This window comes from Panthera tigris, chromosome A2 (genome assembly GCF_018350195.1).
Source record: "Panthera tigris isolate Pti1 chromosome A2, P.tigris_Pti1_mat1.1, whole genome shotgun sequence".
NCBI lineage: Eukaryota > Metazoa > Chordata > Mammalia > Carnivora > Felidae > Panthera > Panthera tigris.
In genome coordinates this window covers 113599200-113615675 of record NC_056661.1, presented here as the reverse complement: position 1 = coordinate 113615675, position 16476 = coordinate 113599200, and the positions used below count along the sequence as shown (strand labels likewise).

Sequence of the window (16476 nt, the reverse complement as noted above, 5' to 3'; positions counted from 1 at the left end):
TTAGGCCTGAGGATCTTTCTTTGCTATGTTTGACATCTAACCTCCCCCCGTGTCTACCAGCCCCACTAATTCAGACCCTCATCTCTTTGTAGCTAGTTAAATGTCTCTTCCTGGTCTCCCATTTCCCCTCCCTGTAAATAGCCAATAAAACTTGTTTTCTTACATAGATATTTCCATAAACTTTAGCTTTGATGATTATCATTCTCCTAAGTAAAAATTGGCTTTGGTACCCGAGCAGCTCCGTTTGACCTGGGTGATGTCGGCATGTATAGGATTTACATGTTTTTGAAAAAACGTCCAGGGGCATCTAGATGACACAGTTGGTTAAGTGTCTGACTTCGGCTCAGGTCATGATCTCATGGTTTGTGAGTTTGAGCCCTGCATCAGGCTCGCTGTTGTCAGTGCTAAGCCTGCTTTGGATACTCTGTCCCCTGTCTCTGTCTCTCTGCCCCTCCCCAACTCACATGGGTGCGCTCTCTCTCTCTCTCTCTCTCTCTCTCTCTCTCTCTCAAAAATAAACATTAGAAACATAATAAATAACAAACTTCCAATATTGCAAAATTGGAAGATTTTCTGTAAAAATCCAGATTAAGCTCCTTTTGAAAAACTGGGTTCTCATATGTGAAAAAATTCAATTCTTCAACTAGCATTCTCTAGACACTGAACAAAAGGGAAAAAAAGTCCAGACCCTTGTAAAATTGACATTTTTGTGTGGACAGACACTAGACAAAATGAATAAGTAAAATACATAAAATCTTGGATGGCAGTAAGCTCTGTGGAGGGTTAGAAGGAGACAGAAGAGTGAATGGGAAGGGCTATAATTTTAAATCACATGGTCATGGAAGGCCTCACTGAAATGGAGATATTAAAAAAAAAATTAAGGAATATGTAAAGGGAAACATGGAATTCTAGAAACTTGCTTTCCAATAGAGTAGCCCAGAGCCATATGTGGCTAACTAAATATATATTAATTTAAATTAAACTATTGTCTGCCTATACTATGGCTGTATGGCAATCAACATTTATCACCTTACCGCAAGCCAACTTTCCAAAGGCCCTTCTGGATATTGAGTTTTAGACTCTTGATCAATGCCATAGAATCATGGGATAAAGTCTAAACTCCTTGGTCTTACATTGAGAAGCTATGTAAAAGAATGTGAAGACCAAGAAACTTGGATACAGAACACATGTGTTCTATTTTGGAGCAGAGTAGATTTATGGTGTGATTCAAAATGTATTACTAGGGGTGGTCTGGCATAAGCCATCACAGAGTTCTGTTGACCAAAAGACTCCTGGAGGACCTCTACTGGGCTGGGACTAAAGGTCTAGTGGAACTTTAGCTGGTGTTTCAGGAGGAAATTGGAGTATGGGGTGGCATTCTGGGGCTCAAGACAATGATCACCAAATGGAACTGACATATTTAAACATTATATAAACTAGTACTGTTTTATATGATAATACAAGGGGGATTTCTGCCTGGAATAAGTATATGTGATAGATATTTGGAAACTGAAATGGAATCTATAGTTTATTGCAGAGATCTTTCCAGTAGACACACACAACCTAAGGTGACAGCATTTAAGCCTTTCTGCAGTGTCTGACCAGTATCCATTCTGATATTTTTTCCTGCTTCTCCATTATGCTATCTCTCTCTCTCTCACTAGTATGACATATTCAGTGACCAATAGGTTCTGTGTCATTCGACCTTGGTGTTTTTCTCATGTTTTTCCTCCTTCCCTGAAGGATCCTCACCCTCCTTTCTGCATGATTGAATCTTCTACACTCGGCATTATGGCACAGCTGAAACTCCCTTCATTGACTTTTCTTTGCCCGTCCCAACCCAGAAACATTTCTCGCTTCTGTGGCCTGGAATGCTCATTATCCACACTCACTTGGCAATTACTAAGAGTACAAGGCAATATCTTTGTTTTTCTATATGTTTTTCTACTACCGGGCAAAATCATAAGTTCCTCGTGGGCAGAGATCACAGGTTATTCTTTTTTTTTCTAACGTGGCCGTGTTTCCCTATACATTTGCCAGGCATCTACCATGTGAGGGGCTGAGGGTACAGTGGTAAACCAACTAAGAGCCCTGACCTTATTTGTCAATTTTTTTTAACATGAGTAAACTTATTCAATTCTTAAAGTCTTGGGCAAAGATGGGGACCCCAGCATCCTCCTTTTCAGGAGTAAAAGCCCTGGCTGGCCCTCGTTGAAGATAGACTCAGTGGGGATGTGAGGATTCACAGCCATCTGGATTTTAAGGCCTTGCTGGAATAGTTTCATTCCAGATGCTCTACTATTCCTAGCTCCTGGAATGATGTAAACAGTGATTCACACCATGGTAGGCCTATGCAGTTTACCAAGCACACTCATCACATGCATCAGGCTTTCAGGGAAGGTCAGGTTCCAACATGTTAACTGAGATTCACCTTCAGGTCACCAGACTTGCATCTATTTGCTAAACACCTATCATGGCCAACAAAAGTTTTCTCCTTTATTCTTCAGTGATGAATGTGCCAAAGAGAGGACAGTGTGGGGGCAATGGTGTTTAACTTGTAGCAGAATAGAGAGCTTATTTTGAAGTTCTTTAGCAAAAACTGTTTGGAGGAATGGCGATTATGATTTGGGTCTAGGCTGTGAAAAAAGCAAGGAGGGGCTGGAGGAGGGAGGAGTGTCCCAGACTTCCCAGTTCACATGGCCGAAGTCCAAATCAACCCTGGCTGCTAGGTAAAAGGCAGTGAAGGGGGACCTTTCAGCCTAAAGGGAATTGGGGGGTGGGGTGGGATGGGCAGTAGAGTGGGTTCGGTGGAGGGTTCTGGGAATCCGCACCTGTGGATGAGCGGGTGCCCAAGGTGTCCCACCCTCTTCCTCTAGGGGTCGGGGAGTGGCTGAGGGGGGCCAGGCCGCGGGCGGAGGTGAGCGGCGCGGGGCGGGGTGGGGGGGGGGGAAGGGAGGGATGAGGGGGGGCGGGACGGGGCGGGGCCCGGCGCACCTGGGCGGGGAGGGGGAGGTGCGCGGGGCCGAGCCTGCCGGGGGCCGCGGCGCGCGCCAATGGGCAGCGGCTGGCAGCGCGCCCCGCGCCCGAGCCGCAGTCGCGCCCTCTCGCTGCCTGGCGAAGGCGCGGACGGCGCGCGGAGGCGAGCGCGGGGGAGACGAGCTGCCGGCGCCACAGCCGCCGTCAGGGCATGAGGATGGCCGTGGGCTCCGTCAAGATGCAGCCGCCGTGCGAGAGCCCGGCCCTGGCCGCGGCGGCGGCGGCGGTGGCGGCGGACGGCGCCCTGCGCCGCAGCCCCAGCGCCCGCGAGCAGGAGCGCGAGCAGCCGCCGGCTCCGCCACGGCCGCGGCTGAAGGACCTGCCGGCACTGCTGCGGAGCGGGCTCACGCTGCGGAGGAAGCGGAGCGCCGCCGGGGCCCGGGTGAGTGGCCCGGACCGGCCGGGCCCCAGTGGGCACGGGCGGCGCGCACGTGGAGCCCGCGCCCACCCTCCCGGGCCGCAGAGGGGACATCTGGAAGTTGGGGAGGTGGCGGAAGGGGCGCCCTCGTGCAGGGTCCGGGGACGACGGGGTCGTGGGGTGACCCCCGGCGAGCGACGGCTTCCCTTTCCCCTAGTTGCACCTGACTTAACCCAGGGGCACCTGGATTCCGAGCGGCGGACCGTGGGCATCGCCGGAAGAAGGGCGGTTGGCGTCTCCCCTGAGGGGAAGCTGCAGGTGTCCCGTACCCAACTGTCGGCCAGCCGTGTCCCGACAGCAAGCCTCAGGCTCCACAAATGGGAGCCCAGTTTGCTGGAGGTGTGAGACGTGTGAGCATGTCCGGGACGCCCCGTGGCAAGCTCTGGGCATCGGGACTCTGGCCGCCGCCACCGGCGAGGTGGAGGCACACGAGTTGGAAGTTCCTGGGGTGAGCTTCCATCTCCGGGGTTCTGGAGACTCCAGCACTTAGTATTTGGTGACGCCCCCTTGAGCAGAGGGGTGCACGCCCCTCAGAATCTTAAATATTGACTTCCTGATGGTGTGTTCAGTTATGATTTCCTGGTGAAGGAGTGTCCCTGGTTGTGCATCTAAGTGCATTTAATGGCCTGAACGGGTCGGGCATGTTTTGTTAGTTAAGAAAAGCAGGACAGCCTGATGATTTTCTTCTGGGATCTTTCACAAGCCACTCAGGAGGCCCTGATGGGGCCTCAGGCCAAGGGTCTGAGTTACTGAGGTTTCCCTGCCCACCAGGGCTTTAGGGCAACTTTGGTAGGTTCTACTCAGTTCTTTAGGATTTGTCGCTGTTAAGGAGGCTTTACTGAGAAGCTGCAACAATGTAGTTTGGGAAGGAGGGTGGTGGTGCTGTAATAAACTGAATCTTGGTTGTCTGCTTTAAAAGGAGACCTTACTGGAAGACTTTTAGCTCTTGCAAAGACAGGTTTGTGGAAACGTGAGAGTTGGGGAGAAACATTTTGTTTTGGTGTGGCTTCTTTGGCGAGGAAGGACCTGAATTGGTGTAGGTCTTCAGCCTGTCCAGGTTGTGTTCCTCGTTTCTAAAGCATTTTCCTTCTAGTGTAGGGGATATCTGTATGTGATCTACCTCAGTAGGATATTCAGAGGACTAGCTGGATGTAGGACATCTTAAAGTCCATGACTAGTGGAGTCGAGGAATTGCCCACAAGTGACCTTAACGTGGGACATACGGGATTGTCTGCAAAGAAAGCAAGGAAATGTGTCCCAGAGACGTGGTAGCTGAATAAATGCAAGAACCAGAGTTATAGACTTTGCGGGAATCTAGGGAAAAGTAGGTCAAATCGTGTTCCTATTATCCTTGACAGATACTTTTTCATGGCACAGAATACTGAAGACATGAGGGCAGCCAGGCAATCTGTGACGGGAATTGCTGAAGGTTCCTGTATAAATAGATCTGTGTGTTCATCTGCATAAGGCCTTGTGTTTCTTGTTGCCTGGGATGATGTTGTATGCCTTGCCAACATATATATTTACTTTTCGTAATTATTCTGAATGTGGTTATTTCCAATAATATATACTTCATTAACCCTTCTTTGATCCCAATCCTGTATTGCTTTTGGATATTCCAAACACATTTCCTAAGTGCATGGCTAGCTTCTTACTGGGGAAAGATTGTCAAATTTTCCCATGTTGAAAACCCATACTTTTCAACTATTTCCCCTTCCTTTGGCTTTGGAGCCATCTTTGTGATTTTGGAACCTTCCCTAACAAAGAGATAAGAAGGAATTTGAAAGAAAAAAAAAGCAGGTGAACTACATACCTGCATCAGTCTGTTCAGGCTGCTGTAACAAAATCCCATAGACTGGGTGGCTTAAACAACAGAAATTTATTTTCTCACCGTTCTGGAGGCTGGATAGTCCAAGATCAAGGTGCCAGCAGATTTGGTTTCTGGTGAGAGCTCTCTTCCTGGCTTGCTTTCTTGCTGTGCCCTCACATGGCCATTCCTCTGTGTACATGGATGGAAGGAGAGATCTGTCTCTCTCTTCCTTTTCTTATAAGTCTACTAATTCCATCATGGAAGCTCCACCCACATGACCTAGTCTACTTCTGAATACCTCCCAAAGGCTCTACCTCTAAATACGATCACGGTAGGAGTACGGCTTCAACATATGAATTTTGAAGGAACACAGACATTCAGTCCATAACAGAAAGTATATGTAGGAAAGAGAAAAACAGAGGAGATATGTACCAAACCAGTTAGTGACTTGTGAGCATCTGGGCTCATCTGGTTAGCTCTTCAATTAAAGCAGTGATGCTCATGGAACAAATCATGGCTTAGATCCTTTGGTGGACTTAAAATTTTGTATTCTATGGCCTGTACCTCCAGATTACTGCTGAGTGATTGTAGGGACAAATTAACACAAGTTCATTACCACTGGATTTATAAAAAGGCAGTTCTAGGTATTACACAAGTTGGTAAGAAAGTTTGCAATTTCTGTATTGACCAAGACTTGATTTAGGAATACCTGTGGTACTTGTCCGTGCTGCCATGGGCCCTCACAAATCTGGACAATCTGACATCAACTGTCATCAAGTAAGCTCTTTGTAGGTTGTGTTGCCCAACCCAGGTGCCTGGTAGGCGGTCTCTTACTGGGAAAAATTATGCTGACATTTGGTTAATATTGCAGAACTCCTGTGTTCCTTGGTTCAGTCATTTCTGATCATATTGAATACCAACTGATTAAGACTCTGCTAAGTGGAGAATGTCTAAATTTTCCTTTGTGGGAGGACCCTACCTACCTCCTAAAATCAGTAGTAAAATAAGGCACAGCTTGAATTCCCACCAAAACCCTTTAGTCATTTTTAAAAATTGTGTTATGGAGATTATGAGAAATAGTATGATAAATACCCAGCCTTCAACAGTTATTAACATTTTGTCAGTCTTGTTTCATTTATTTCTCTTCCCCAGTTTTCTCATGGGGGCTAGCCCATTTTATTTTATTATTAAGTTTATTTATTTATTTTGGGGGGAGAAGGGCAGAAAGAGAGGGAGAGAATCCCAAGCAGGCTCTGTGCTGTCAGTGCAGAGCCTGATGTGGGCCTTGAACTCATGAGCTGTGAGATCCTGACCTAACCTGAAATAAAGAGTCAGACCTTTAACTGACTGAGCCACCCAAGCACCCCTAGGGATGGTGTATTTTTAAGCTAAATCCTAAACATCCTGTTATCTTACTTATAAATGTGTCAGTATACATTTCTGATAAGGACTTCTTTTTTCTTGAAACAATGGCCAAACAAACAAACAAACAAACCCAAAGACTTTTATGCCTTTTGTCACCTAAATATATTAACAGCGATTTCCTAATATGATGCCCAGAGTCACATATTCTGAAAGATGTATTTTTACTTATGATTTGTTGGACTCAGGAACTAAACACAGTCCACACATTACATTAGGTTGTTAGGTTTTTAAATCTATTTTCTTTTATAATAGTCCCCCTTCCCTTCTTTTTGATTTGATGGAGAGAAAGAGCACAGATCTGGTAGAATGATCTGTTTTCTGGGCCAATTTCTCACTGGTGTCATTTAGCTTGTTTCTCTCCTCCCCATGTCTCCTGTAATATAGTAGCTGGATGTAGAGGCCTGATTACATTTGGATTCAAAGGCAAGCATCCTTCGTAGGTGGTGCTTTGTAAAATCTGTTGTAGTATAATCACAAGACACGTGATGTCTGAATCTCTCTCTCTCTGAGATGTTAAGGTTGATTAGTGGGTTCAGGTCAACTTCCCTTTCACCTAATGATCTTAGCATCCATAGATGGTTGTAGCCTAGATCCATTTCATTAGAGATTACAAAAGGGTGATGATCTGAATCTATCACTTCTCTTGCATTTATTAATTGGTATTCTGTCTGTAAAGAACTTAACCCTCATAAGCTGTATGGGTCTCCTGAAATTCAAGTTGTGTAGGGAAGACAAGGAAAGCTCATTTTTTTTTCCTTTTATCAATTTTCTGAGTAATGATTTGGTGCCCTAACAGTCTCTCATGATAATCAATGAGTTCTTCTTTTTTAAGTGTCACTAAGAACTTGTGGACCTCAATGTATTTGTTTCAGTCCATTGCAGTCAATATTCTTTTTGACCCTTAATTTGTCTTTATCTGTTGTATACTTTTTACAAGGCCCCAGTAGTCTCTGATAACCTTTCTTGCTTTCTGGCCCAAGATATGCTAAACTTACCTTGTCCATTTCCTGCTTCAGATCTGAAATCAGCCATTTTCCCAAAGGGCTCTAATTTTTGGTTGACAGCTGTTCGTTACCCCCACCCTTTGCCTCTCTTAGTGGTTGCAGTATTTTTTACCTTGGTTTTAGGCCTTCCATCTTAAGTTTTTGTTTCTTCTTAAATTCTTCTCATCAGGCTGCTTCTAAGACTGTCATTTTCTCCCTCTAATAAAATAGCTGGTAACTACCATTCCCTTTTTCTATATATACTGTCAAATTGCTGGGACTGACTTATTTCGGGCTTTGGCGGCTGTGATCTTTTCTGCAGCGTTCTACCTCTTTCATCTCCTCGGAATCTGTTTCATTTACAGCAGGCAGAATGATTCACCAATTGTGCCAAATTGTTCACCAAACAGTGACAGTCGGCCTTCGGATTATTAGACTTCTCTCCGCTGATTTCTTCTCACTCAGGCAGAGTCCCTGTGGCATGGCAGGTGCTCTTGAAACTTGGGAAAGTGGAAGAACAGCTAGTGGCTCTCTGCATGAGGTTCTCTCTTTTCATTTGGAGTCTCGACCCAGATGATTCCCTCTCAAAAAAGGAACAAGGTAGCCCATTTCCTTTGTCCAAGCTGGAGTGTTTTAGGTGTGATTCAACACCCTCCTCTGCTGGAAATAAGACCTTGTTGACTGAGAAACATGTACTGCTTCAAGTTGTACCAGTATGCCTGAATTATAGTCCTTTTGTACACACACCTTACAGGCAAAGCATGTAATTTTAATTTGTTCTTTGTATTTAAATTAAAATCAGTGGCTGACACTTCATAGCACTTAATTATGTGCCATGCATGTTCTGATATAAACTTCAATCCTCATAACAAGCCTGTGAGTTAGCTGCTATTGTTTGCATTCTACAGATGAGGAAACTGGAACATAGATGTAACTTGCCCAAGAATGTGGGGGCTGAAGGAGGTTTGAACCTAGCCAGTCTGGTTCCATAGTCCCTGCTCTGAATTGTCTCTCTGGTTTTCCTCAAATGCACTGAGGACAAAGGGTCTATTTTAGTCTAAACTAATTAGCCTACAGTACCTGTTGATATTACCTTACAACTCGGAGAGTGGTCAGTAAATGCTGTTGATAATGCCAGCCGTTAATCTTTCTTTCTTTGAGCACTCTGAGGCTTGTGATAGACGTACTGGGTGTGGGGGCAGGAAGGGAGGGGAAATATTGTTGAATGGCTACGAATATTGACTAGAATTAAAAGTAGCGTTCGGTGTGTCATAAGCAAAAATCACCCAGGCCCACCTTGATCAAGGCCAATATAAAAATTTGTGAATTCGCTCGCTTACTCTTTTCTTATCTGCTTATGGTAGCCTGTCAGAGATAAGGGCCATTAAGGGAGGCATGCATTTTCCAGGGAAGGTGAGTCAGATCAGATAGGAGGGACATTTGATGATCTTATTTGAGAAACATTGACTTCTTACAGCGCGAACCTTGATAATATAAAACAGTGTGGACGTGGCTACAAATAAAGTGAAACTCCACAAATGCCACCTCTAAAAATGAAAAAAAAAGAAATTATAGATTCATTTATTCTACTTGAATTTCATGTAAATTCTAGTAAAGGACCTCAATGGCAAGTTAATGCCCTATTTACTTCCTTTCTCTCTCCTCTGACCCCTGGCATTGGCTTCAGTTGCAAAATTAGATCCCAAGGAAAGAACATGCGCAGTGGCTTCAGAAGCTGGGTTTGGATTTCAGTGCCATCATTTTGTAGCCTTCCGTGAGTTATTCTTGGAGCTCTCCAAGCCTCGGTTCTTCCTCTAGAATGATACATATCGTGGACCAGGTTTTCAGAGAATAGAGACAATGTATGGAAAATTTGGGGTATGTTGGAACTTAAATTGTTCCTTCCCCAGCCGGATGCTTATTCTGGGCAAATTGACATTCATAGACATTTATAGGAGTCTAGTAACAAAAATTTTTTGCTTTCGCATGCAATGTCAGATTCCATGTTTTTTAAAAACATGATATCCTAACATTTAGTGAATATCTTAGGTGTTATCTAAATACTGGTACCATAACAAAATATCCTCAGCTTCACATTTGCACTGTTTCTTAAATTGACTTGGCAGTAATTGGTAACTTGTGTAGCTGAAAATAGATGGAAAGGTGGGAGATAAGTCACTGGTGATGACTTTGAGTACTTGTGATTTTTTTTGCCTTAATGTTGCATAACAACCTTTGTTAGGAACACTGATAATCCCAGTAATGGTATGCAATCTGGAAGTAGTTCGTGAGAAGTTAGAAAGTTTCATGCAAAAGCAAAATAGTTAAAATCAATGACTTAATTTTTTGTGGTGAGTTGTTATTGTGATAAATTATTCATAAATGGATGTGGAAAAGGGATGGTCTGCAGACACCGCTGTGAATACTGGCACATCTTTATCAGATTAAACTTCAATAGTCTCTTAAAGGGAGGAAGTGTTTTCACCTATGAGGAAACTATAGTCCAGAGAGGTTAAGTAACTTTCCCATGGCCACTCAGCTAGAAAGTAGTAGAGGCAGAATGGAACCCAAGATTGTCTGATTCCAAAATCTATGGCCTTTCCTCAATGTCATGTTGTCTAAGATTTTGACATAATTATAGCCTGTGGTATATTGAAACTGTAGATGTATAGGACATTTCAAGTCAGGACAAAACATAGCTCATTTTCTTTCCGGCGTCTTCAGTAATGGCTTCCAGGATCAGTCTTTAATTATTCACAAGGTTGACAATGGCTTGGTAGCAGCTCTTCCTCATCTCCCAGCAATACCAGCCATTGTACAAGAAAGAAGGTTTGGCATGACTCATCCCAGAAGCCGTTGTTTTCCCAGGTGGTTTGGAAGCCCGACTAGCTCCATAGTACAAACGCACTTGGACATTTATAAAGCAAGCAGTTTCCTTTTCTGGTGTTTCTAGAAGAAAGGAAAAGGAGGAGTTTGTTGTAACTCAGGACTTGGGTTCCTGATGGCAACTTGTTTGCTATTTAACATACTTCAAGAAGTGAGAAGTATGCATACCTGTCAAAGTAACTGAATCCATTTACAATTGAATAAAATCATTGAGAATACACAAATGTATTAATAAAATTAAACTTAGATATATTTACCTTTTAATATGGTGTTACTACCTGAGGCAAATGACTCTTAATTGTTTTTTTAATTCCAGACCTTTTTAAGAATCAAAGGATGCACCCCAGAAAAATGCACATGCAGATGTAATTTTTGCATCTCATTTCGGAGGGCTTATGGATATTTTGAAGCCTGGTCCACAGACCCTCTAATTAAAAAGCCCTTCCCTACTCTGTGTTCTGGAGGGTACAACCATGGTTCTCTTATTTTAGTTTTTATCTTTATTCCTTCTAAACATTTAGCATAGCATCAAGCCCTCATTCAGTTGTCAGTTGAATAGTTCCTTGAATTAATGTATTTTTTCGGTGTGTTGAATTAGAAATTATTTTTCTGTGAATGTAGCAAATGCTTTAGTGGTCCCTGGTAGGTGGTGGTGGTGGTGATAACCTATTATTGTTGAACAAATCCTATCACATTTTTGGTGTTGGGATTATTCGGAGTACTTTAAGACCATTAACCCATTTAATCCTCATAACAACACGTGTGGCAGATCACTCTCCTTGTCTTGTTTTTTCCCCAAGAGGGGAACAGAGAGGCACAAAGGTATTGATTTTGCTACTCCCCAAAATGAGGTGCAGAGAGGCTAAGGAAGATGCCTGAGGTCACCCAAGGAGTGGAGGAGCCAAGATTTGAACCAAGGAAGTCAGGCTCCATATTATGAGGTCTACCTATTCAGCTGTGTCCTCTCGCTAAATAAAATAATTAATTTATTGTCTTAATTACGGTCTCTCCTTTTTTGTTTGAAGGCTTTAGAAATAGGGATGTGTATTAAAGTTGATGTGATCATTTAGTGGGATTTTTCTTTTCCCCTGTAAAGCTATTATTAAATTGATGGTATGTCTTAAAATTGTGGTACCTCAGAATAAAGGAACTATAGTAAGTTATGTTTTAGTTTTTAAATATAGCGTCATAGTTTATTTGTAGAAATATCACAGTAAATCACAGCTTTAAAACAGTGCATATAAACACAACCATGTCTATTTATGAAGGGTGAAAAATGTAAGTTAAGATTATACTAACAATTTATATGAACACTGATATTGCTTGGGTAACAATTTAAATGTCAGAGGAGAATACATTCAAAATTTTCCTACAAAAAGCATGAATAGCCTCAGAGTAATGTTGAAGATTGAAGAAACTGACATTCTTCTACATGGAATTTTACATATATGTATATTTTATGTTGTATATTATACATAATTTATATAATTTATATAGCAACATAAACATAAGTTTATATTATGCATGATTATATATAATTCATCATATATAATGTTATATAACTTATTTTAAAATTGCATTTAAATTTAATGTATAATTTAAATTATATTTAAATTCAATTTATAATTTATTGTATATAATGTTTATATTATATAATCAGATATATAATTTATGATATAATTTATTGGTTTCTTCACAGGTTTTTTAACAGTAAGATTTAAAAGTTAATCTTATATAAATTTATTTTTTTTTAACTAAAACTATGAATATACCCAAATGATCATAGATGTAGACTTGTCTTCACTACTTGGTGTAGAGAGTTGGCTGATTTTACCTTCTGTGAGTCAGTTAAACTTAAAATTTTGTCTGCTTTGTTCATGAGACATTGGCTTCTCCCTTACAACATGCTTTCATTGTGCACTATTTGTGTTATCCATGGAGAAAAACCTTTACTAAATTGAAGAGTTCTGAAAAGAGGGCTTCTGCAATCCAGCTGGTTGTCTTCCCGTATTTTTTTCCTAACTGGTCTGGCAACTTAAACTCCAGCCCCATTGGTGGCCTTGTCATCCAGTTGAATTTGACCTTGTCAAATCATTTACCTGCAGCTGTTCTGAGGTGTACATGCAAATACTTGTGATTGCCCAACACTTACACCTTTGGTGCTGACTGTAAATTTGTCTTACTCTTGCGTGTTACTATTGCGGGAAGTGAACAGCTTATCACCGCTGTTTGGTCTAACACTCTAAATGTTGACTGTAATGAACAAACACCACAAATGATTTTGTGCTGTGAATTTGTATATAGGTATGAAATCTTTTGTAGAAAAGGTAGGGAAGATGTGTGATGATACCTTTTAGAAATTAGGGCAAGTATTATGCCTGTTTCAAATATTCTATTAAAATAGAATTTGGGGGCATCTGGGTGGATCAGTCGGTTAAGAGTCCATCTTTGGCTCTGGTTATGATCTCAGAGTTAGTGGGTTTGAGCCCTGCATCCGGCTTCACACTGACAGTGTGGAGCCTGTTTGGGATTCTCTCTCTTTCCCTCTCTCTCTGCTCCTCCCCCACTTGTACTTTCTCTCTCTCTCTCTCAAAAATAAATTTAAAAAACAGAATTTGGCTGTAATACAGTAAATATTTTTCTATATGTTTGTCACTTAGCAACTGTGTGACATGGAATAACAAATAACCTTTCCGAGTCTCTATCCCTAATACCGTTGCTCTGTCATGAGAAGCGATAGTGGGATAGAGGTCCGATTTTCATTTCTTGCTCCTTGTGTCCCCAAGGTCTGAAAAGTGGTCTTTCTCTCTTGAGATGCAGACTCAACCCCGGAGCACTTTGGGACTTATCTTAGACGAATGGAAAGAGGGGTCATTAATATTCACCACATCCCTTGAGTTGGTGAGGGGGAAGATAATGCATTAGTAGAAAGAGCATTTGAGCTGCAGGAAGAATCTGATTAAATTAAGAATCTGTCATATGAAAAGAGTAGAAAGAACATATCTATAAATCTATTTCTAGAAGATTAAATTATTTGGCCATAAACAGAATTCTGTGAGAGGTGTCAGAAGAGAACTTGACAGCCAGCCCTTTGTGTCCTGGGAGATCTTACCAGGTAGCCTTATCTTCTTTTAGATAGGAGGTTTGTTGCTATTTCTTATTCTCACTGAAAGCTGTTTCTTCGCCTCAAATTGACATCAATATTTATTTTCCTCTACTATTTTAAATTTATCACAAATATTCAAATAGCGCCCATTGACACATTCAAATTTCCTATTCTTCTTGGCACATAACTCCTTTAAAAAAAAAGCAGCCTAGTCATATTTTAATCTACCTTGAATATCTCATGAGTTTTGAGCTTAAAAAAAAAATTCAGTTCATTAGTAGTTGGCTGTTCACTCTGCTGTCTTTTACATAATGATTTACATTTACAAAGTATTTTCACATACATTCTTATTTTAATGTTTTCATAACTCTGGAATAAAGTATTTTTTTCTAATATAGATTTGAAGGCAAGTTACGGAGTTTTTTTATATGCCATAATCTCACCATCTGTGAAGCAAAGATAGGGTGGTGAGACTAAGTAAATTAATATGTGAAGGCTATTAAGACAGAGGTAGTTATGCAGAGAAATAGCTGCTTCTGTTGTCACTGCCATCATCATCATCAACATCATCATCATTGTCTGAAGTGACAGATCTGAGGGAGTCCAAGGTCCCTTTGAAAATCCCTTTGAAAAACTGAAAGAGGTCTTACTGGTCATATTGATGGCCATTAAGTGGAAGAACTGAGGCTCAAACATTGCTGTCTTAATGAAGGTCATAGTAAGGAAGTTAAAAGAATGAGGGGCTCTATATCCTGGACTCCTGGTTAGTCCAAGGGTCTTAGTTAGATTATCTGTGCATTTCCTAAGGTCCTTATCTTTAGCTCCCTAAACTAAAAGACTTCTAAAATTTTAGCGTACTTGAGGATCCCTGGAGGGCTTGTGAAAACACAGATTCCAGGGTCCCCACACTTAGAGACTTTGTTCAGTAGCTTACAGGTGAGGCCCAAGAATCTGCATTTCTGTTGAGTTCCAGGTGATGCTGCTGGTCCATGGGCCACACTTAGTAGCACTGGTCTAAAGGGCGCACAAGTTTGGTGACCTTCAAAATCAGAAAATTACTGAGGCAGGAGTCTACCTGGTTTCCTGTTTGTCACTGCCATGATAGAAGGACAAATCAAGATGGAGGACCATGACTATGAGAATTTTATTGAATTAATAATTTTGGGAACTGCCCCTTATTGGTTTCTATAGAGTGGCAGTTAAAAAAGAAGTGATGAGTATTTGAAACATAAAGAGTTAGTGGTACCTGTGTCTTTTCCTAGGCCCACCTACTTGTGGCTTTTAAAGGCTTGTCGTTACTAGCTCCTGTGTGCTGCAGCATCTCTTCTTGGGTCTCTGAATCTTTCTTGCATATCTTTGATAGGCTGTTTTCTGAGAGGACCCTTGACTGCTATAGGAGGCCAAGGAAAGGCAGTGTTGGGAAGAGTGACAGTAGAAGGTATAGTCTTGATGAGCAGGATTTCATGAGTGGAGTGGACATTGGCAGTAGCCGAGGCAAGGAATCCAGCCTAGCCCCTGAAGTTTAGGTGGAAGATGAGGCTAAGGAGGGCAGGGACAGGGCCTGGCCTCTAAGGTGATGCTGGGATTAACAAAAGGTCCTGAGAGGTCCCTGGTATGAAGCTAGAAATTGTGCTAGAATGTGACTGAGTGCCATTCCTGCATCATTCCTATGCACAAACTTGGATGGCTAGGGTTCATAATCAGAGAAGCTTTTATATGAGGGATTTGCATCCCTTCTCTACAGTTGCCTTAGTTTTCTTTTTGGGTCCCCCCCCCCCCTCCCCTGCCCCGTGCTTGCCTTTTTCCCAGACACTCTTAGCATTGCTAGTCTATACATAGGAGTTATAAGACCTTTATGTGGTACTTTGATCTTGGTTAATTTTGTTGCAGTATATTGAACGTGTTCTGAAATGCCTGGGAACACTACATTCACAAAGTAACAAACAGTTGAATAGAATAATTACACCTTCAGTTCCTGTGTCCATGGGATCCAGGGGTGGGTGTGTCAATAAGATAAAAACCATTTTTCCTGGTTTGGGTGTTCAGCCAAGTCGTCTTCTACAGTCACCTCACCATGAAGCAGGACTACAATACAAACTCGTACCAATTCTGTGTGTTTATCAGTTCTTTTATACTGAGATGTTATCCTCAGGATAAAACTGTTTCATACCCTATAGATAGATAGTTTTGGGGTAGTACAGGTTGAGTGCTACTAATGTCTAAATACTTTGTCTTAATAAATGAAACATTTAGAGACAAAACAGGTCCTTGATGTCAAATTTTCTATCGTTAACATTTTTTTAGGAAGGAAAAAAAAACATTTCTCTTTGAAGCAAAATTAACTCTAGAACTTTTCCCCTCTCTTTCTGGGTTTTCATATATTTACGTGTTGGAAAACATGGGTATGTGATAGAGTCAGGCTGTGACCTCTTATAATTGGGGCAAGTCATGATGAATCATCCCATGTTACCTACTGTGGCACAGATTCAAGGCATATGAGCCCTTTGTCTTTACTCAATTTCCCCTCCTTTCTGGCGGCTTGGTGGCTGAGCACAGGGGAGGGGAACCCTGCTGTTCCAGGAAGGGGATGGAGCCCTAGGTGAGGGCTGCCCAGAAGTGGAAGTGTATGAGCCTTACCTGGTTCACCTGTTAGTGCAAACTGACCAGCGGGAGTAAGAGGGGTTCTAGTGCAAATGACCCTGGTGAGGGAGTCCAGATCCTGTTTAGGGAGCAGAGAGGAGCTCAGTGTGGAGGAGTGGGCTGGCTGGGGCCCAGTCAGGCAGGCTTTCTAGTCCCCAACGCTTGTTTCCAC

General features: G+C 42.2%; 1 protein-coding gene across 1 annotated transcript in view; it reads left to right on the top strand.

The window, feature by feature from the left end:
* Positions 1 to 3187: 3187 nt before the first annotated feature.
* The window catches only part of RAPGEF5 (Rap guanine nucleotide exchange factor 5), a 224491-nt gene continuing 211202 nt past the window's right edge, over positions 3188 to 16476 (top strand). The window contains exon 1 of the mRNA XM_042967977.1: positions 3188 to 3418. Coding sequence (XP_042823911.1) covers positions 3188 to 3418 — 231 coding nt within the window. The remainder of the gene's footprint in view (positions 3419 to 16476) is intronic.